The following is a 22963-nucleotide window of genomic DNA, read 5'->3' as shown; positions in this document are numbered from 1 at the left end:
CGACAATTGCATAGATCAAGCACCTGTCAAACAAAAAGTCCTTCAACTCCACTGCATGCCCAAATCCAGCCTCCCTTATATAGGAAAGTAGGATGGGTGGCGGCGGAAGACCTAGCATCACATGGCGTGGGAAAAGTAACCGTGGTCACTGCAATTCCCAAAACAGATAACTAACGCAAATTAGTTATATCTAAATCATTAATTGTCCCTAAACAGTACTACAACCTATAATGTACCAACCTATGCGTTTACGTTAAATGTAACAGAAATATATAAATTTCTAAGTCACTAAAGACTAACACCCTAAACGCATTGCAAGATAATTATATAAATCTACAAATTTTAAACCTATTAAACACGGATATTTTTTTATTTAAATTAAAAAATATAACATTTACCGATTTAAATTAAAAAAAAACTATTAAACACTAACCTCAAAGTCCAACGCTCCAGCTACATGCCAAGTATCATTCAGCCTATTAATGTCTCCTATGCGGACATATGCTCGGGGGCCATAGCTCGTGAAGAATCTCGCTTTCACACGTGCAGAATCTCAAAGTTTGAAAAAAATGACCCTAATCCACGCTGATCTCGGATGCTGTGGGTTTATATACGCCCCAGACCATATCTCGGATGCACTGCCCCTGATCACTCTAAATGTGCATATTTCGGATGCAGTGAGTAAAAACTAATTATGATCATATCACGGATGCGCTGCATCCGAGATATAATTTTGTTCATATCTCGGGTGCATCCGAGATATGACTAGTACGTGGCGTGTCACAACACGGTAGCAGTGCATCCATGATACGCTTTTAGTGTGGTTTCCCCCATTGCATCCAAAATGTAACCCAAAATGTATTTTAGTAAATAGTTGTATGTTTATTTAAATCAGTAAATATTATATATTTTTAATTTAAATAAAAAAATCCGAATTCTAACCATGAATAATTTAAATAAATTTTGTAAGCATAAAATATTTACTCTGTTTAACATTTCTACCCAGATGTCAATTTGTGAGATGCGTTGTTAGCTTCTCATGTGAATATTACTAATACAACGTGTTAATATACTATTTTAATTTGAAAATAAAATAATAGTTCACTTTTGTCCTGAGTGAGAAGTGAGAACTGAGAGTTTTGGGTTCCAAAGTTGAAACACAAAAGGGTTAGAGTTAGCGCATAGAGAAAAAACTTCTCCATCAACGGTGGTTGCCATTCTCCTCTAACCCAACGGACTTCTTCACTCTTCACTGGCATTCTTCGTTTGCGAATGTCCTGTCTTCGTCGTTCCTCACTCTATAGCGGCCCTCTCTCTCGCGTATCCATCCTCTTCATGTTGCCATGTCGATCTTTGCTGTCATCATCTGCAAAAAGGTCTCCCCTGTCGACATGCATGAAAAACTGAAGTTGTGAGTGGGAATTAAAAAACAAAAAAGAATTTGGAGACATACCAAACATCAATTGCAATTTCTTCGATTTCTCCCATCTACAAATAATTAGAAGCATGAGGTTGGCGATATTATCTGTTGGTTCCAATCACTCAAAAGGAGAGGGAGAAAGTAAATACCCAGAGAAAAAAACGATTTTAATTTGGGTTCCTTTTACTTTTTTATTATGATTATTGATTATGACGGAGAGGATAGCGAATTTAGTAAAAACAATATGAACTAAGAAAAGGTTTTTGCTTTTGCTGCCCAAAGTTGCCCGAAATAGAATTATTATTTTATTTTCAAATTAAAATAGTATATTAATACGTTGGATTAGTAACAACCATGTCAGAAGTTAAACAAATGGCGCATCTTACAAATTGATGTTTGGTTAGAAATGTTAAACGGAATAAATCTTCGATGATTACAAAGTTATTTAAATTATTCATGATCAGTATTGTCAGCGGCTTAATTTTTTATAATCAAAAATGACTATTTACTCTATATCAATATCGTAATATCTGCAACCAAGAGTAACATTTTTCACAGAATAAGATACCAATTCTTGTCCAACAAAACATCAAAAATAAGGGATTTTAATTACAGACAATATCCATCCATCAAAAGCAAAACAAAAAGCATAGTGCCGTAATACTAACATTATCCACAATAGACTATACAAATACATCCACATGATCACTTCTTCTTTTGTGTAGTTGCTTGAATCTGGAAGTTGGCACAAACTTCTTGAAACTGGCTAATTTGTAAGATGTGGCTGAGCTTGCTCTTTGCAAATGGATCTACAGGCACAGAACCAGGTGGTGGTAAGGACTTCCTTCTACTTTGTAATTTAGGTGGCCTTATTGGTAGTGCCTACTTGAAGGAATGATTAAAAAACTTTAATCAAATTGTGCAAATAAACATAAATTAAATAGATATAGTAAAATTGAACCACCTCTTGAGAGTCTTGTGCATCATAGTAATTTCGTTGAGATAGTTCAATCTCAACTTCCTGGACATTAGTAGGCTGAGATGCACCATTTGGAGAAGGAGCTTGAGTAGGTTGTGGTGCATTATTTAAGTCATAAGCAAGTTCTTGTTAGGGTTTAGGTTTAGCAGCAATTTATGGTGCAACACTTGAATGAGCAACAGCTTCTTATACACCATTTTTTTCATTGTTACCCCTTTTTCTTAGTAGCAGTTGCAGTTGTTATAGCAGTAGCTACATCAGCACTCCTCTTCTTAGGACAATCCCTTTTAGTGTGTCCCTTTTGTAAACAGTATCTGCAAGTGAATGGTTTAAGTTACCTCTTCAATATCCCACTAGGCTTAGATTTCTTATTTCCTCCATTACCTTCATCCGAATCTTTTCTCCTTTTCATTGCTAATGATCTAGGCTTTCTTTTATTCTTTGGTGATTGTAGCCTACTATACTCAGACTTTTCCCAGAGATTGGTCAGACAATGAATTTATATGATGTGCATAAATATCCCTATATGCATCTATCGTCACCCATTTGTGACAAAATTCCTTTGGCCTCTTATAGTTTTATTGACCCTTGCCAAAAGCAGCACATGCATGATGATATAATATCCTTATGGATTGAGAGTTTAATTAATAAACTAAACTAAGCTATTATAAACGAAATTTATTTTTTATGAATTAATAATAATGAATATTGTATAAAAAATAATATGTTAGCATTTAGAATTGGTAGATACATAATTTCTTCCTCAAGTCAACCACCATATTTGTTGGATATCTGTGGACCTTAAACGTCTCGTAAACATTATCTCCAGTCAAGATTGGTAGCCAATTATTTGATTCTTTTTTTTTCATCTTATCCAATCTATTTTATTTTTTGTTATGGATCTCATAATAAACATTCTAACTTCTTCTAGAAGAATGAAGATTAGAAACAATGTTTTATGATTTAGGTTATAAAAGATAAAAGGGACCAAATAAGTGCAATTATATTTTTATCTAGTTCAACTAGCCATTAATATATCCAGTAGCAAAGGTTAGGCCACGTCACTAATGACGTTAAACTCTAGTGACGAAAAATATACAAGGGACTAATGTGCACTTTTTCAAATCTGAAGGATCAAATTATAACAATTGAAATCTTAAAGACTAAATGGGTACAACTCACCAATTTAAGGAACAAAATGGACTTAACTTATAATTCAATAAAAAATGTTTGTGAAATTATTTAGTAAAATCCATTCACCCACTCTCTTTTCTTCATCTATCATTCCCCATTCTTCTCTATCAAAGGAAAGAATATAGAATTTAGTAAATGAGATTAAAAAAAAAGGGTTTAATTATTCTATTCATCTTTATAATTTTGAATTGTTTTGAAAATTACTAAATTGACTAAAAATCCATTCTTTTGAGTTTAAATTGTTTTGAATTCCTATTTTTTAAAATTAAAAGAAAAATGAAATTTAAAAATTGCAATTCACCCCTCCATTTTATCTTTTTTGAAAATGCCCCATGTTTGATAAATTCACAAAAGACCCATATTTGTGAAATTCACACAAATGAGCCCAATATCAACTTTTTTAAGCCAATTTAGTAATTTTTTTTCCTTTAGGTGTTGGAAACTCAATTAGGGTTCTTCCCATAGCATTTTGTGTATTAACTTTTTGTCCTGTTTTCAAATAACCTACACATCAATGCCGAAAGCAAACCTAAATCAAAGCATTTTCCTTCCTTACACACAGAAGGCAACCAAGCCCGGATAAAGGAGGGTTGTGTTAGGTCTTCGGCAACCAACATAAAAATATAGCCGAACCCCCATGACACACAGAAGGCACTAGTTCTGGAATAGTTCAGCCGTGAGACAAACGAAATGCATAGGTTTAAAGCTAAAAAAAGCCCAAAATTTACAGTGCTTCTAAACAAGAATCTGCAAGAAATACAGAGCAGATGTCATTCAGACGGGTTCAATAATTTAAAGAAAATCCTTACACAGAAATTCTAGTGTTGGTGCATGGAGAACATGCATCCATGATCCTAATGAAATCATCATCTCTTAAGAAAAGCTGCACTATTATTTGTCATTGCTGGACACAAGTAAACTATAAAATTTGTATTGGCCTTTTCCCTGCAACTTCAGAGTACCAAGATTTCCATGCTTCCATGTAGTGGGAGAAGAGGTCTCTCAAAGCTGCATCAAAAACTCATCAGATTAGCTTCAAAGCTTGAAGCAGGAATTTTATTGCCACTTGATAAGAAATCAAAAGCAGAAAAATGCTTTATCACATTTGGAGAGTTGACTAAACGGATCACACAATGCCATTGAGTTTGTTCATGATCATGTCAATGCTCAAAAATCAAAAGTACTGCTAAAACATTTGAAAGAAACTTAAACTTGTCTTTATCATCAAAACTTTCTACATTTGATTTTTTTAACAAGACTTGCAATTTTAATCTCCCACTTAATTACACGAAAGATCTACTACCAGTTAATAGTTATGCAAGATAGTCAACTCAAAGTGAGGCTAAGAAAATCTAAACAATTAAGGTATTTTAAGTTCTGAAATCAAATGCATTTAAAGCAAAGTAATAAAAACTTCTTTGATCAGGAATAATATCGATAGAATTGTTTAATAAACTGCTCAGACAAGATTATTAAAAAGTTAGTAAATCAATGTATCTAAATACAATTCTTGTTCTAAAACATTTATTTTTTAATGTACAAATAGCAGATATGATTGGATGACGGTGTAAAAGATTTTACACCGCTAATACAACAAAATTAAACTCTCATTTTCAATCAATGTATTTTTTGGTGACTTTTCAATCAATGTATTTAAGTACAAATAATAATCACATTAATTAATTTACAATGACAAAAGTGGATGTAAATAGCATGAAGCTGCATCAACTCTGAATGATATATGTAAAGATGTGCGATCAAATTAATGGGACTAATTGAAACCACCCCCCCCCCTCCCCCCAAAAAACAAAAAAGAAAAAAAAAATAAATTCATAAGTAACCGTAATTTACCATAGACCTTGCTATTTTCAAGCTTGGTGTAGCCAAACCACACAAAGGAGGAATGTGAGTCAATCTGATAATGAGAGATAGAGACCATTTTAGAGATTTTCTCATTAAAACTGCATCTTTAAAAAATTTTGCCCATTTTTTATTTTTTGTGTAGTTAAGGATCAGCATGGTTAGCTGGTTTGCAGGTTGCTGTGTCATGCAAATTTGTGACTTTGCAGTGAAATATTTACAAAACATTAGAGGATATTCTTTTTTTCCCCCTTAATAAAAAGGGGGAAAAAAAGGAAAGAAGCAAAACCAAACAACACAAACAAACAAACAAACAAACAAACAAACAAACAAAGAACAAATATTAATGGTCAAGTTAAAACACATTATATGGGTGTGATGACAGTTAAACATATATTTCTAACAGCTATTTTCTTTGGTAATCATGGGCATATATTCAATTTAAAATTGTTTGCTAGTAACAAGCTCCAAGCCACACCGCCTTAACTTAATTGGTTTTGCTGCATCTTACAATACTTGAAACTATCAAACTAGTTTGGTAGTTATTGCTGGTTAGTGAGAGCAGACTTTTATACAGCTGTAACAGATTGTAACTGCCACACTGGCAGGTTGTTAGATGATAAGTTAACTCATAAGATTAACTATAGTTAGTTATTTAGTTAACGGTTATCTTAGCTAGTCTCATAATAGCTTGTATATAAAGCTTAGTTAGCACATTGTGTAATGTGTTGTGTACCATTTTATAAGTTCGCTTTCTGATTCTCTTCCCTCACTACCAACACCACTCCTGATTTAAAATTTTACCTCAACAATGGAGAATTTACAAGAAAAAACAAAACTTTAATAAATAAGGCCATTAATGAAAAGAAAACAAAAGGAATACCATCAAAAAAAGTTTCAAAGAATTTGTCCAGCATAGTCATGGGTACAATTGTCTCAGATTAATCAACCCCTTTTTAGCCATACTTAATAGTGTGAAGAAAAGTTATATATAAAAGATCATTGTACATTGATACAAAAAATTATTCACTCGTATATGAATATATATTGAAATACAAAATAACTATATATATGCATTTATAGTCAAACTTTAAAAACAATATCATTACTCTATATAATATAATCAAACTTGATTCACACTTACAGTCAAACTTCATAAATAATATAATTAAACTAGATTCATATTTACAATAAAAATATACTGCTTTGATTGATTTTGGTGGTCATAAAATTTTGATTGTATTGCTGCAAAAAATTTTGATTATTCTACTATTGAATGTCTAATTTTACTGTGATAAAAATTTATTTTGGTGGTTGATTGCTTTGTTGGAAAAATGTGTGAAATGCATATAAATATAGACAGATATATAGGCTGATTTTTCATAAACGATATTGTAAGTAATGTTTTTTTTTTTAAATTATATCTAACTTGGTCTTATAATTTTAACCTTAGTCCATCCCTCATGTCTGATTCGTGTCGAATACTCTCCTGAAGTTGTAATCTATGTTCCAGGATTTGGTTATGGAATATATTAAAATTTGTAAAAGGAAAATGTCATGTATTTCTCTACATTCCCTAAAACGAATGAAGTTTTCCAAAAGAAAAAAAAAATGTATATATTAAAGAAATAAATATTTATATTTAGTGCTGAAGAAAGTAAAGAAAAGTTAGTTACTAAGAGCCATCTTAGTTTCCATTCTTTATACAAAACTAAGAAATGAATCAAAGATCAAAATTAAATGTTACCTTGATTTTGATACCGAGGACGATACACATTTGAGAGACTCTCCCAATCATGAACCTGCTTCACATTAGTATTCTCAGAGGCTCCACCATTCTTGGAAACATACTCTGGAGCAAAAGGACCAAAATGGTAGCCCTTTGAATTCTGTTTTCCTTCTTGTTTCACGGTGCCTTTATCCGTGTGAGCTTGCCAACAACTATCATCGTCGTTTTCGAGTTGGTCTTGCATCTTGGAGTAACTCTTGCAGCTATTCTCAGCATTCATAGACAGATCCACTTTGTTCCTCTTGAAGCTAATGTTGGTGATGTCTTCACCAAACATCCTTTTCCTTGACTCGCCACTGTGATTCGAATTTAGAGCAGAGTCACCTGACTCACTCCATGGTTTCCCTCTTAAACCAAGCCACCTGAATGCTGGTTTTCTTGTGTCTGTTGTATGGGTCTGCATCAATTTAGTAGAGTCATGGTGAGATTGATTAATTAATGTAATGTCATGATCTAGAACACATTATCAAATATAATGTTGATTTTTAAAGGAAATAAATTTTAGGTAGAGTGAAATGTAATTCAGTCGCTAACTATTTTCTCAATTAACAATCCTCTCTTTAATCAACCATAACAAAACATGGTGCCATTTTTCGTACTTGAGGACCGGGTTGTAATTTAATTTTAATTAAGAACAGGACTGTCCTTCAAAAGATGATTTGGTGTTTACTCTCTTAGATATTTCTTAAACTTAAGGTTTAAAGAAATTTTTTATCACTATAAAACTTTTCTTGTGATTTTGAAAATGATTATGAGATTAATCTATGTATAGAAGGCTAACAGATAATTAGCCAACTCTAAACACTGAGGACTAAATTCTAAATCTTAAACACTAAAATCCTAAATTCTAATAATATAAAAATAAGGTATTAGTCCCAAAATATTGACTAAAATTAATAAATGTGTGTGTGCGTGTGCGTGTGCGTGTGCGTGTTTCATGAGCATACAACAATATAACTAACCCCACTACAATATTTTTGAGCTAAATTTTGAAAATGAAAACTATGAAGAATATCACCTTCTCGATTAGATTCATGGAGGACAAAACATTTGCAATATCATATAAGCGTCTGACTTTTGCTGAAAGTCCAAAATGTGTGGAAAACATAATTAAAAGTAAAGAATGTAAGTGAAAAAGTTCCATGCTTCTTAGAAAAGGATCAAAATCTGAATTGTAATATAGTATTTTACTCACTTCTCATTATTGATGTATTATGGGCATTTCCAAGCAACAGCTTTGCAGCTTCGTCAAGGGAAATCATTTCGATCTGAAGAACGATTGATGGAAATTTGGACATTAAAAAGTCAATCGGTAATAATAAAAGAAGTTAAGTACTGTCATAAATATTTAATTGGATGAATGGATAAATATTTAAACATCAAATTAAACTCTTATAAATATACAAGAAACTTATAGAAACACTCACATTAGAGCAGACAAAGAGCTTGACAAAATTTTGAGTAAGAAGCGCCAGAGATTTTTCCCTTCTGTTTTCTGCCCAAAAATAAATAAATAAGAAATTTTATAAATTTATAGCAGCAGTGTCCGTCTCAAGATAACAATATTCCATTAATGTTACTGTTGGGGAATATTTCAACACCAAATAAATAATCCAAATCTTAACTAAACAAGATTACCTATGTTGGACCGAAGTAGTTTCGTATTATAACTCCAAAAATTCTGCCAAATATATAATTAACTGAAAATAAAATAGAAGATACCAGGCTTCAATGATTTTATAAGTGAGGCATCGGGATTTGATTTGTCATTCTGACTTCCATTACTGGGATTTGACATTGTTTCTTCATCATCCTCGTCATCTGACAACTATCACAGAAATTCATATGCTAAGTAGGAAGTAGGAATCAACTACCACATCATTAAACCATCCAAGATTTAAATGATATCAATTTTAACTACAAAATATGTAAACTAACTCAATACTCATCAAATAGATAATTTGATAAGTTTTGTCAAACATTTTGGATAGCTTCATCAAACCAATCCAATCTTTAATGAGTATCGAATTTGTTTATATTTTTAATAATTAAAGTTGTCGGCATTTAAAACTTCTCATTGTGAGAAATGATTATTTATCAAAGCAAGTAATATAGAATAAAATAAAAATAACATCACTAGAGGAGAATAAGAAAGAAATTCTACTTTTGCAATTTCATTATCACCATCAAAACCATAGGGATTCTCCCTCAAACCCTCGTCCTGAAAAAAAGGTAAGGTAGAAATAAGCATTAATGTCCAACTCCCGGGATAAATAAGCAAAAAAGATAAAAATAAGTTGCATTTAAAACAGTGATTCAAATTTAAATTTAAAAAATAAAAAATAAAGCAGAAAAGAGTAGAAGAAACAAAAGCACAGACAATTCAATTTCAAAATTAGGGTAAAAATCACCTTGAGTTCTTGTAAAGCCCCAGGAATAGCAGCAAACCCTTTCCAAGTATACTGATTCTTAGCTTTTCTAGAAAGCACCTACAAGTCAACCAACATTAAACGAAACAAACAAACAACTAAGAACCAATTATTATCATTAATACAAAGTTTTGAAACAAAAATTAAGGTTGTTTCAAGAAATAACTAAACTAAATAAATATAACAAGAAACCTCACCCCGACACTCTCTAAGACGTTCACTATATCATAGATCCGCCGCCTCTCAACACCTGAAAATTTTGCCCCCGGAAAACAATTAAAAATTGAAAAACAATAATTAGAAATTAGTAATTAGGTATCGAAGGTCATAAAATACCTAATCGAGAAGCTGCATCGTCGAGGCCGATCAAGTGGATGCTGTCCTTATTATACAATTTCAAGAAACTGCACCCAAACAAAATTTGATACTTTTAATTTAAAATATACAGAAGGAGCAGGTGTAAGAAAATTAGTATCAAGAAAGAGGGGGGGAAAAAAAGGAAAGAATGGAATACTTGGTGCACAAGAGGCCGAGGGATTTCTGTTTGCGATTGTACGAGTAGTGGCGTGAAGAGGGATCCATGGTTGGTGTTGGTGTATGTGTTGGAGAAGACATGGATCTGAAGGAAGAGAGAGAAAAAGAGAGAGAGAAGAGTTAAGTGGGGAAGGATGAATGATGAGATGGAGAAAGGAGGGAAATGGCGGGGCTGTGATTTTGGAACATGGCGTATGTGTTTTCTTTGTTTGTCTGCTGTGTTTCTATTTTTTATTTTTATGTTTTTTGTTTTTGTCGTTATTTCAAAGTTTTAACAAGCGGGAACTTTTCCACCATATGAATTGCCTATAGCCTCCAGTATATTGGAAGGAAAACTTTACCCGGACGAAATGAGAGTAGTTTGTTGTTAGGTATCTATTTGTTCTTAATATATAAAAATAAATGAATAAGTTTATCTATATTATTTTTAAGATATATTTTTTTTGTTTATTTGACAAAATTTTAGAATTAATCACTCAATTTTTACTAAATTAACTATTATTTTTAAATCAACAAAAAAAATAAAATATACAAAAAATTTAAAAAATGCAAAAATAATTAAAATTAATAGTGTCTAACCAAATTTATAACCTACAAAGACATTGAATTCATATCTCTATATTTATTATATCTTACTGTTATAAACAATATAATAAATTTATACCCTCAATAATTAATTTATTAATTTCTATAAATAAATCATTAAATGTAATAAACATCCATATTACAAATGTCATAATAATATTATTAATCATAATAAATTTTATGTTACAAATATTCAAATTCCATACTATTTTAATTACTTATATAAATCTCTTATCACTATTCCTTCAAATAACATCAAATTTAGCATAAAAAGTTTATTTTCGAACTACACAACATCTTAAACTTACTCAGTGAAGCATCATTCGTTAGACAATATCACCAAACAAATAGACAATTGGTTTATCAAAGTTCGTATAATTCGTCTATGAAAAACATTAACACCCACAAATAAAGAAGAGTCTCTTTGCTTAGAAATAATTATATTTATTGTATTTTTAAATTGAATTCACGAAAACATACTTTAATTATTTTTGTTTTTTATACTTTTATATTATTTTATAATACTTTATATATAATTGTATTTTAATATCGTTAAAATTATACTTCTTTCAATATGCTATTCATTGTTCTTTTTCTAATAACTTAAAAAAAATAAATATAATCAATTTTTTTAACTAATTATTAACTATGATTTACTAACACCACAAGGAACATCTCTTCATATAATTGTGAAGAAAAATATGATGAACAAATTCAAACATTTGTTACAAGAAGAAAAAGACTATACTATAACAAATTTGAAAATATAAAATGCAAATAATTTATATAGACCAATTAAAGATACAATAAAAGTAAATTTTTTACTCATAACTGTTGTGAAAGAAATTAAAGATTCAATTTTGAACATTCTTCAACACTATTTTGAATTTGTATCACTTGAGACAGAGTGGGTCAAAAAAAATATTAACAGGTCAATTCACTTTATACTATTTCAATTATTCTTATTAAAAATAACTTATTCAAAAAAAAATCTACACATTTTTTGTTCTTTTTATTGTAGATGTCATTGAAAAATTGCATGCACTAAAAGAAGAAGAACAAGTAGATATTAAAGAAAAACCCACAAAAATATGACTAATGGAATTGATACTTAAAGAGTAAAAAAATATACAAGCAATTTATTTTTCATTTATATATATAGTTATTAACAAGATATTAATAATTTTAGGAATATCGTATTAAAAGTCACGTTGTGGAAAAATCTCTCAAGTTAGATAAACAAAAAAATTACAACACAAATAAAGGGCTAAAAAATTATTGCACTCACGTCAACATTGATTAGTGAATACAAAGATAAGATCTTTTTCAAAAAAATTTAAATCTATTGTTTTTCTTAATTCAAACAATTATATTTTATATAATACATTAAATGTGACAAATACAACACAATTTTATTTTATATAACCTATTATATATTATAATATTTTAGGTGATTATTCGGTTAGCACAACTTCAAGTACAAAAATCTACATCAATCACAAACTGAAGAATTCGCACAGTTGACTTATGGATATTTTATAACTAATAAGTCTCTCAAAAATTAATTCATTTATTTAATTATTTAATTTAATAAAGATAAAAAAAATTCTAAATAGGACTGATCATCATGAAGAAATAATGGAGATACCAAGCCAAGACAATGTCAACATAAATCTTCAAAGCATAATGATTAGAAATTGAATAACTATCCAAGATCTAATGACCATGCAATGAGAATCTGATGATCAAGTATGACAAAAAAACTCACAACATGCATCATATATTCATACTTACTCAAATACCATATACCTAATGATAACATAAATTGAATATTGGAATAGGAAAAGATCTTCACAATTTTAGCAACTATAAACGGAATTAATGACAAATTTGGATGGAACTAGGTTAAATGTGAAAAGTGTCAGAAGAAAGTATATAAAAAAAAGGAGACAACTACATTTATGGCAACTGCATTTATGGCACATGTAATCAAACATCACAATATCCAACAATAAGGTAACTCTATATATTTTTCATAATCCCATCTATCAAACTATTGGTTACTAACCCAATACTTATTTTAGGTTCAAAATTCAATTAAAGGTTCCAGATCAAAGTGCTACAACAACTTTTGTACTATTTGATGGTGAAGCAACAAAATTATTGGGTGATGATAATCAGTGGCTAAGAGAAGGGGGGTTGAATCTTAGCCCTTTTTTAATGAATATTAATTACTGATTTTCATGTAACTTCAAGAGATATTTCTGCTTTTTGTCTCATGTCAAGTTGAGAGACACTTTTGTTTTGTCTCGTGCCGAGTTGAGAGACACTTTTGTTTTTGTCTCCTGATAAACAGAAATAGAGAAAGGAGTAGGGAAGATGAAGTAACACCAGATGTATCCTGGTTCAACTACTAGGTGCAATGTAGCCTACATCTAGTCTCCATCACAATAATGAAGGAATTTCACTATGTTTTCACAACATTACAAATACCAATTTCTCCCTAGGAACTACCCATTCCTATCTGGGACAAATCCAGATTCTAACCCCAATCTGAATTTGACTAGACCTTAATCTAGCTTTTAACAGCAAAGTACTAACCCAACTTGCAAGAAAATCTCCACAGGATCATGATACACAACAGACAGATGTACAAAGAAACTTTGAGACATCTATGGCTTTTTCTCTAATATTGCTCACTGCCTTTTATCTTTCACTGAATTTTTCTTACAAACCTCATGGTGCACGAAATTGGTTCCGCAGAATTCGGACAGATAGACCGGCAAGTATACCGGGTCGTCCAAGTAATACCTCAGGTGAGCGAGGGTCGATCCCACGGAGATTGTTGGTTTGAGCAAGCAGTGGATACCTTGCAGATCTTAGTTAAGCGGATAGAAATTATAGTTTGTCACGAAAGCATATAAAATAGATAAATAGAACGTTACTAGGTAGATAGGAATTCAATAGTGATAGAATGGTAGAGGCTTCGGAGATGCTTTGTCTTTCCAGATTAACTTTTCTTATTGTCTTCTTCAATAACCTTCTGATTCCTTCAATGACAACCGTAAGTGATTATTAACTCATATCCCCTCATCAAGTTAACCTCCTCTACTACAGCAATCTACCACGTTGAGATGACTCATGTCCTCTCATCAAGTCACCTCTAGGTTTCTCACTGTAGTAGAAGATGAAGCTCTAAGTAATCCACTCCCCTCCACGATCTTATTCAAGGTGCCACAGACAAGGCAGATCTTCCAAATCAGAGAGTGGTGCTTCTCTGACTCTAGCCTTAACACCACAGAAACCTCGCTCATGCACCCATAGTCAACGGGATTATATGTCACATATCCAAAGTTGCTCAGATGCTCTATTGGAATTCGCAATGCAATCTCTAGCTTTAGTTCAACGATATCCGGGTCAGGAATCGTACGGAACCCATGTAGAGCAAGGGTGATTATCACGGGTCACCCTCAATTCATAAGATGAAGAACGAGGTTGCATAAGAGAATAGAATCAAACATATTGAATGAAAACAGTAATATTATTGATCCATGAAACTCAGCAGAGCTCCTAACCTTAACCTTAGGAGGTTAGTGACTCATGTTGTTCGAAAATACAATGGAAAAAGTAAAAATGGGTAAGAGTCCTCTAAAAAGGGTGAACTCTTATATATATATACTAATCTGCTAACTAGGAATTACAGAAATATGATAAACTAGTCTTGTAGTGCGAAAATCCACTTCTGGGGCCCACTTAGTGAGTGTTTGGACTGAGCTTGAGTGTTTTCCATGAGCTAGTACCCCTTAGGGGCGTTAAACGCTGGCTAGGGACTCCATTCTGGGAGTTGGACACCAGCTGCTCCCCTGTGGGCGCTAGACGCCAGGAATAGGGCTGGTGGTTGGCATTGAATGCCAGTTTTGGGCCTTCATTTCCAAAGTAAAGTATAGGTTATCATATATTTCTGGAAAGCTCTGAATGTTAGTTTTCTATAGCCGTTGAGATCGCGCCATTTGGACTTCTGTAGCTCCAGAAAAGCTCCTTCGAGTGCACGGAGCTCAGATCCTCACAGCATCTGCAATCATTTCTCTGCTTCTGAATCAGACTTTTGCTCAAGCTCCTCAATTTTAGTTAGAAAATACCTTAAATCACCATAAAACACACAAACTCAAAGTAGAATCCAAAAATGTGAATTTTGCACTAAAACCTATGAAAACATAATAAAACTTAAACAAAACATAATGAAAACTATATGAAAATGATGCCAAAAAGTGTATAAAATATCCGCTCATCAGAACACCAAACTTAAACTGCTGCTTGTCCCCAAGCAACCAAAAACACAGCAGGATAAAAAGAAATAGAAGGATGTAATAAATTTCAAAGATCTCAATGAAGCTCAGTTTCAATTAGATGAGCGGGACTAGAGCTTTTTGCTTCTGAATAGTTCTGGCATCTCACTTTCCATTGAAGCTTAGAATAGTTGACATTTTTAGGAACTTAGAATCCAGATGATACTATTGATTCTCTTAGTTAAGTTCTTTTTTTTTCTTGAATGCAGCTTCTTTAGAGTCTTGGTCGTGACCCTAAGCACTTTGTTTTCCAGTATTACCACCGGATACATAAATGGCACAGACACTTAACTGGGTAAACCCTTTCGAATTGTGATTCACTTGACACCTTCACACCACAAGCATATAGTTAGGGAAGCAGCTCAATTGAACTGTTTAGGCTAAGATTTTTTTTAGGCCCTCCTAACCATTGATGCTCAAATCATTGGATCCTTGCTCTTGCCTTTTGGTTTTAAGAGCTATTGACTTTTTGCTCTTGCCTTTTGGTTTAAAGAACTATTGGCTTTTCTGATTTTTATTTCTTTTTTTGCTGTGATATGGGCCACTTTGGATTTCTTTCTTTTTCAATATTCAGCCATTAATATTTGAATTAATTTTGCCTAAGGATGAATTTTCTTCAATGATCCATTTGGGCTTGTGTGACTTTGGCCCAATAGGAAACTAATTTGCTTCCTGCACACTTGAACAAAAATTATCAAACAACTTATTGGAAATTATTAAATAAAATATTTAATAATAATTCTAATAATTTTATAATTTATATTTTAATAATATTTGATTATCATATAAGATTTTCAAACTCAACAATTTCCCCCTTGATGACAAACATTATTAAACTGAATTGAAAAGATTAGGGTAGAAAACTTCCCTTTGAAGATTTGCAAATTTCTCCCCCTTTTTTTTGTTTAATGTACTCCCCCTTAATGTGCCTGATTCAACAAGATATTCAAGGAAGCAAAACCTATATACAAGCTCTAAAGAGTTCCAAAAAAAAAAATTCAAACAACGGAACCTTTAATACCGAGCCATTACAATATGATTCAGACAGCACATATATGTATACTTGAGCAAATAAATTTGTCAAATATAATCAAAGCTCAAGTTGAAATTTTCTAATACAAAGTGCTCAAAACAGTGAGCCAAAATAGAGCACAAATATTAAACAGAGCACCAAATCATATAATAAAATAGAGCAGAGCAGATTAAAATAGGGCAGCCTGATTTGAAGGCATTTTCAATTCAGTGTTGTCCTTCCAATTTTTCTTTTATTTTTCTCCCCCTTTTGTCATCAAGGAGGGACACCTGCAAGCAAAATAGATGAAAAGAAATGCAGTTCATAATAATTTAAACATAAACAGTATCAAAGTTAAGAGTTACAGTCATCCAATCAGAAATAGTGCAGATGAAACAAGTTCAAAGATAACAAAATATAATGTGTTCAGCAGCAGAAACATCAGAGAGCAAATTTTAGGCATCAGAGGAATCAGCATTAGAATCCAAAATGTCTTCTTCTTTTTCAGAATGATCTATGTCCTTATCCAAATGCCTAATGAGCAGATTTAGCCTTTCATGAGTCTTTTTCCAAGCTTTTTCATTTTCAAAGGCTTGCTTCCTAGCATCTTTGTATGATTTCTCCATCAGCTTGGACATGATTGATAATTCTAAAAGAACATTTTTTACCATTCCGGAAAAGTGATGCTTGTATGATTCAGAAGTTTCAGAAGAAGAGGGAAGACTTTCATCTTCACTTTCAGAAAACACAGATGCCTTTGAACATTTAGCCTTTTTCCTTTTGGCAAATTCGGGTACACCCCCACCTTTGATCATTGAGACCCTATTCTCCATAGGCTCATTACTGAGATCAACATGAAAATACTCAAACACACACGTTAAAAATATTCCATAAGGAAGATTGCTCTTTTTATCACTGCAAACACACTCCCACATATGCCGGATCATCAGATAGGCAAAAGAAATAAGAACAGAGGCATACAGCACTAGAGTGTCACAGATAGTCACCCTTTGGTAAGACCCACTCTGTGGCATTATAACATGGATAATGATTCGGTGTAACAGAGCCCTAATAGGTCCAAGGGCCTTGTGTGTGAGATTGGTTCCATCTAAAGCAGAGAAATTTTCTCAGACACGAGCCAGGGCTTCTTGATGGGAGATACCAACCTGGTTATCCCATTTCCCAGTCATGAAGGCCCTGAACCCCACATCTTCATAACCCAGGGCAGCACAGATAGTTTCATTGCTCAGAGAAAAATGAGTATTTTTAACATAGGAATGAAGTTCACCCTCATGAAAGATCATGTTCGCATAAAACTCACGTACTATATTAGGATAAATTGGTTTTCTGATTTTGAAAATGGGGGACCATTTTAAATCATGAAAACAAGATTGAAAATCAATTCCTTTTTCAGCAAGTGCTTCAAGATCAATAACAAAGGAAGCACACAACTTTCGGTTTACCAAAACATGAGAGTGAAACTCATAGGCTGCACAAGATATGAAGCGAAAGGGATCATAGTGAGAATGATTTTTACCAAATTTGTTCTTGAAATTCAGGGAGTCAAGATTTGGAGGCTCTTGGGTAGGATGAAGAGTAGAACGCCTAGTGCGTTGAGAGGGGGTAGAGCGACTGGAGGGATGCGGAGTGGAGTGCCGAGGAGGTGGAGAATGGCAAGAAGGTGGAGATGGAGAATCATCTTCTTCATTCATAGGCTCCTTTCCCTTTGATCCTTTCCTTTGCGATGATGCCGCTTCCTTGCGTGGTGTAGAATCTTTAGGATGAATCACCTTACGTGCCATATACTCAGAGGATTGTGATGTGGGTAAAGAGGAGGAGTGTAAATGTATGTGAATGTAAGTATGAGTTTGAGGTTGTTTGGAAGATGGAGGATTTTTAGGAGGGATTGGTGTTCGGTTACTCTTTCTTGTGGGAAGTTTATTTCTCATCTTGAATGGGAAGAAATAGAAACAGAGAAGATGAAGGGAGTGACAAAGAGTAAGGAAGGTGGAGAGAGAGGTTAAGTGAAAACTGTCATAAATGCATAGCGGAGAAAATCTCTTTTAAAGCAATAGCATTTAATGAAATAATTTTTAATAAAAGAATTTAAAATTGAATCATGATAACCGAAAAGACTCTTTCATGAAAAGAGGGAAGAAGTTGATTTTGACAAGACTTTTAAAAGATATGATGTGAAAGCCTCTTTTTTTAAAAATAAAAAATATATGAAACCAAAAATAATGAGCCCGTATCATGGAATAGGCTCAGGGGTGGTTGAACTGGCTTAGGTCTAAAGTACCAGATTTCTTGTTTCCCCTTTTTATGAAATGTTTATCACTTGCCCAGAAATGTCTCCCTGCTGCCTACAAGACAAAAATACACAGAAACATGAAAACACAACATTCATTCAACAGAATTTAAATTATCATCCCCAAATTGGTTCTCAACAAACAGAATCTATCTTCACACAGTGGTTTAGTAAAGATGCCAGCCAATTGTTCTTCCGACTTTACAAATTGAATATCAATAGTACCCTTTTGCACATGTTCTCGAATAAAATGATATCTTACTTGAATGTGCTTAGTTCTAGAGTGCAACACATGATTTTTTGAAATGTTTGTTGCACTCATGTTGTCACAAAACAAGGGTATACTATCAATATTCGGTTTGTAATCCTCTAATTGAGTTTTTAACCAAATTAACTGTGAGCAACAAGCGGCCGCGGATATATATTCAGCTTCAGCCATGGATAGTGCAACAGTGGCTTACTTCTTGCTTGACCACATGTTTAGTAAACTTCCAAGGAAGCAACATCTTTGCCATTTTCATCCTTGTCAAGTTTAGTGTTTGGATGCATGGGGGTTCCCATTAGTTTGGCATTTTCTAAACCAAATTTTTTAATCAATTCTTTGGCATACTTTTCTTGGTGAACAAAAATACCACTAGGAGTTTGTTTGATTTGAAGACTAAGAAAGAAAGTTAATTCTCCCATCAAACTCACTAGTCATTAGTTTTCCAAACTCTTCACACAAAGATTCATTTGCCGAACCAAACACTATGTCATCCACATAAACTTGGACAAGTAAGATGTCATCATTAGATTCCTTTATAAATAAAGTAGTATCCGTAGTACCCCTTTGAAATTTATTTTCCAATAAGAAAGCACTAAGCCTTTTATACCAAGCTCTTGGAGCTTGCCTAAGGCCATAAAGATCCTTAGAGAGTTTAAAAACATGATTTGAAAAATCTTTGCTTTCAAAACTGGGGGGTTGAGCCAAAAATACTTCTCTATCAATAAATCCATTTAAAAAGATACATTTAACATCCATTTGAAATATTTTAAAACCCTTATGGGCAGCATAGGCAAGAAGCAACCTAATTACTTCCATTCTTGCTACCGGGGCAAATGACTCATCAAAGTCAACGTCTTTCTCTTGGTCGTAACCTTGGGCCACTAGTCTAGCCTTGTTATGCACCACACTACGTCACTGCCATCCTCACCCAATTTATTTTCAAAATATCTATTTTGTACCGGTTACCTTCTTACCATTGGTGTATGGTACAAGTGTCCAAACCTCATTTTTCTCAAATTGGGACAGCTCATCTTCTATGGCTTTAACCCATAAGGGGTCTTCTAGAGCTTGCTTCACATTGAGAGGTTCCATTTGGGACAAGAAGGCAATGTTGCTAGCATCCGCTTGCTTCTTTCTTGAGGATCTTGTGGTTATACCTTGTGAAAGATCACCAATAGTGAATTTATAAGGGTAATCCTTCAAAAATTTTCATTCACGAGGCTTTTGAGACGAGGCTTTGCCTTGACAAGTTTCAGATGAGCTCTCTGTTCTGGATTCTCTGGCTTGGTCAGGAGACAAAATAGAAATGTCTCATCCGTTCTGAGGAGAAGTTTCTGGACTGACAGTTTCAACATCTAGGACATATTTGGAATTTGTTTGATCTTGAGGTCTTGCTTCAGGTTCACTTCCTGCATCATCATCTAAGATAGCACTGGGTATAGAGTTAGTATCACAAAAAGATACATGTATAGACTCCTCAATAGTTCTATGTTCTTTAAGGTAAACTCTATATGCTTTGCTAGTGGTTGAGTACCCTACAAATATTCTTTCATAAGATTTTAGATCAAATTTACCAAGATTTTCTTTGTTATTAAGAACAAAACATTTGCATCCAAAAATATGAAAATACTTGACCTTAGGGGGAGTTCCTTTCCAAAGCTCATATGGGGTTTTCTTCAAACCTTTTCTAATGATGGTTCTATTTAGGATATAACAAGCTGTATTTACAGCTTCGGCCCACAAAAATCTTGGAACATCATTTTCACAAAGCATTGCCCTTGTCATTTCTTGAAGGCTTCTATTCCTTCTTTCAACAACTCCATTTTGTTGAGGTGTTCTAGGACATGAAAAGTTATGAGCTATTCCAAAATCATCACAAAAGCTTTCAAAATTTTAATTTTCAAATTCTTTTCCATGATCACTTCTAATGTGGGCAATTTTCAAATCCTTTTCATTTTGAATCTTTTTACAAAGTGAAGAAAAGGCATGAAAAGCATCATTTTTATGAGCCAAGAAAAGAACCCAACCATATCTTGAATAGTCATCGACCACTACCAAACCATAGTGTTTACCTCCAAAACTTTGAGTTCTAGTGAGACCAAAAAGATCAATATGCAACATTTCTAATGGCCTTTTAGTACAGATTCCATCTTTTGATTTAAAAGAAGATTTTACTTGTTTGCCTAATTGACAAGTTTCACAAGTAATATCTTTGTCAAAATTAATGTTTGAAATTTCTCTAACCAAATTTTTCTTAACAAGCTTAGAAATTTGGTACATGCTTGCATGTCCCAATTTTTTATGCCAAAGCCATTTTTCATATTCAATAGAGGTAAAACATGTTACTTTTTGATCTTTTAAATCCTCTGGAGTAAGTCTATACACATTGTTTCATCTTTTTGCCTCAAACAAAACATCACCCGATTTTTCACAAACAACTAAGGAATCCAATTTTCTAAAAATAACTAAATATCTAAGATCACAAAGTTGGCTAATGCTTAAAAGATTATGCTTCAAACCATCAACAAGTAAGATATCATTTATGAATGAAGAAAAGTTCTTACCTACTTTACCTATGGCCACAATTTTTCCGTTTCCATTGTCACCGAAAGTAACAAAGCCTCCATCATATTTATCAAGCTTGATGAAGAATGTTGACTTTCCGGTCATATGCCTAGATCATCCAATATCCATATACCACATGTTATCTTTTCTCTTGGATGCTAGGAAAACCTACAAAAAAGCTTAAGTGACCTTAGGTATCCAAATCTTTTTGGATCCTTTTATGTCAAACCATCTTCTTTACCCCAAGCCATTATATTCAACAACAATCTTATAAATTTTATCTCCAATCATTCTTTCACTTATGAAGCATTGAATGGGAAAGTGACCATTCCGATTGCATAATCTACAAAACCTTTTAGGTTTCTGTTTGTTCAGATTGGTTGGGTTTGAAATATTATGTCATCCAAAGTGGAAGCCATATTATCAAAAGGAGATTTTTCAAAAATAGTTTTTGAATTTTTAGGAAAACCCAATCTAGCTTTGTGATGAGCGGATAATTTATACGCTTTTTGGCATTGTTTTTACATAGTTTTTAATATGTTTTAGTTACTTTTTATTATATTTTTATTAGTTTTATGAAAAAATTACATTTATGGACTTTACTATGAGTTTGTGTATTTTTCTGTAATTTCAGGTATTTTCTGACTGAAATTGAGGGACCTGAGCAAAAATCTGATTCAGAGGCTGAGAAAGGACTGCAGATGCTGTTGGATTCTGACTCTCCTGCACGCGAAGTAGATTTTCTAAAGCTACAGAAGCCCAATTGGCACGCTCTCAATTGCGTTGGAAAGTAGACATCTTGGGCTTTCTAGCAATATATAATAGTCCATACTTTGCCCATATTTGATGGCCCAAATTGGCGTTAAACGCCAGCCAGAGACCCTTTTCTGGCGTAAAATGCCGGAACTGGCACCAGAACTGGAGTTAAACGCTCAAACTGGCATCCAAGCTGGCGTTTAACTCCAAAAAAGGCCTATGCACGTGTAAAGCTCAATGCTCAGCCCAAGCGCACACCAAGTGGGCCCCGGAAGTGGATTTCTACACTATCTGCACTTAGTTACTTATTTTCTGTAATTCTTAGTAACTAGTTTAGTATAAATAGCACTTTTTACTATTGTATTCAGGAGCTTATGCCATTTTTCACATTTGGGAGGCTGGCCATTCAGCCATTCCTAGACCTTTTTCTCTTATGTATTTTCCAACGGTGGAGTTTCTACACCTTATAGATTAAGGTGCGGAGCTCTGCTGTTCTTCATGAATTAATGCAAGTACTATTGTTTCTCTTTCAATTCACACTTACTTCTTCTCCAAGATATACTCTCGTACTTAATTCAGTTAAGTCAGAATGAAGGGATAACCCGTGACAATCACCCACTATCTTCGTTACTCGCTTAGCCAAGATCCGCGTGCCTGACAACCACAAGCGGTCTACATGATGTTCAACGTATTCATTGGACGATAGCTGGAGTATAGTCTCTTGGGTCTCTGATCCACGAATTTGACTTGCCTCTCCTGACAATAGAGCATTCAAATCCGTGAGATTAGAACCTTCGTGGTAGAGGCTAGAACCAATTGGCAGCATTCCTGAGATCCAGAAAGTCTAAACCTTGTCTGTGGTATTCCGAGTAGGATCTGGGACGGGATGACTGTGACGAGCTTCAAACTCACGAATGTTGG

The 22963-nt window shown here is 33.3% G+C and overlaps 1 protein-coding gene and 1 long non-coding RNA gene across 3 annotated transcripts; one reads left to right on the top strand and one right to left on the bottom strand.

Moving 5' to 3' along the window:
- Positions 1 to 2034: 2034 nt before the first annotated feature.
- On the top strand, positions 2035 to 22575 carry LOC148565767 (uncharacterized). Its single transcript, XR_015883704.1, has 2 exons — positions 2035 to 2253; positions 21921 to 22575. It is a non-coding gene; the product is annotated as an uncharacterized LOC148565767 (long non-coding RNA).
- Positions 4293 to 10449, bottom strand: LOC107643926 (E2F transcription factor-like E2FE). 2 transcript variants are annotated; one of them, XR_001621156.3, is made up of 12 exons: positions 10186 to 10423; positions 10008 to 10075; positions 9869 to 9921; positions 9654 to 9731; positions 9407 to 9463; positions 8965 to 9070; positions 8670 to 8737; positions 8438 to 8510; positions 8261 to 8322; positions 7201 to 7639; positions 5445 to 5508; positions 4293 to 4601 (listed from the first exon to the last, which is right to left on the bottom strand). XR_001621156.3 is itself a non-coding variant. In XM_016347684.3 (11 exons), the coding sequence occupies exons 1-11, from the start codon at positions 10284 to 10286 to the stop codon at positions 4513 to 4515; spliced, it is 1194 nt and encodes a 397-aa protein (XP_016203170.1). In that variant the 5' UTR covers positions 10287 to 10449; the 3' UTR covers positions 4293 to 4512. The 2 variants fall into 2 exon arrangements, 1 of the variants encoding a protein (XP_016203170.1); XM_016347684.3 differs by lacking the exon at positions 5445 to 5508 and having other exon boundaries at positions 10186 to 10449.
- Positions 22576 to 22963: the final 388 nt, after the last annotated feature.

The sequence above is a fragment of the Arachis ipaensis genome, chromosome B5, assembly GCF_059453495.1.
Source record: "Arachis ipaensis isolate K30076 ecotype BB chromosome B5, ASM5945349v1, whole genome shotgun sequence".
Taxonomy (NCBI): domain Eukaryota; kingdom Viridiplantae; phylum Streptophyta; class Magnoliopsida; order Fabales; family Fabaceae; genus Arachis; species Arachis ipaensis.
This window is presented reverse-complemented; position numbering and strand designations above follow the sequence as displayed.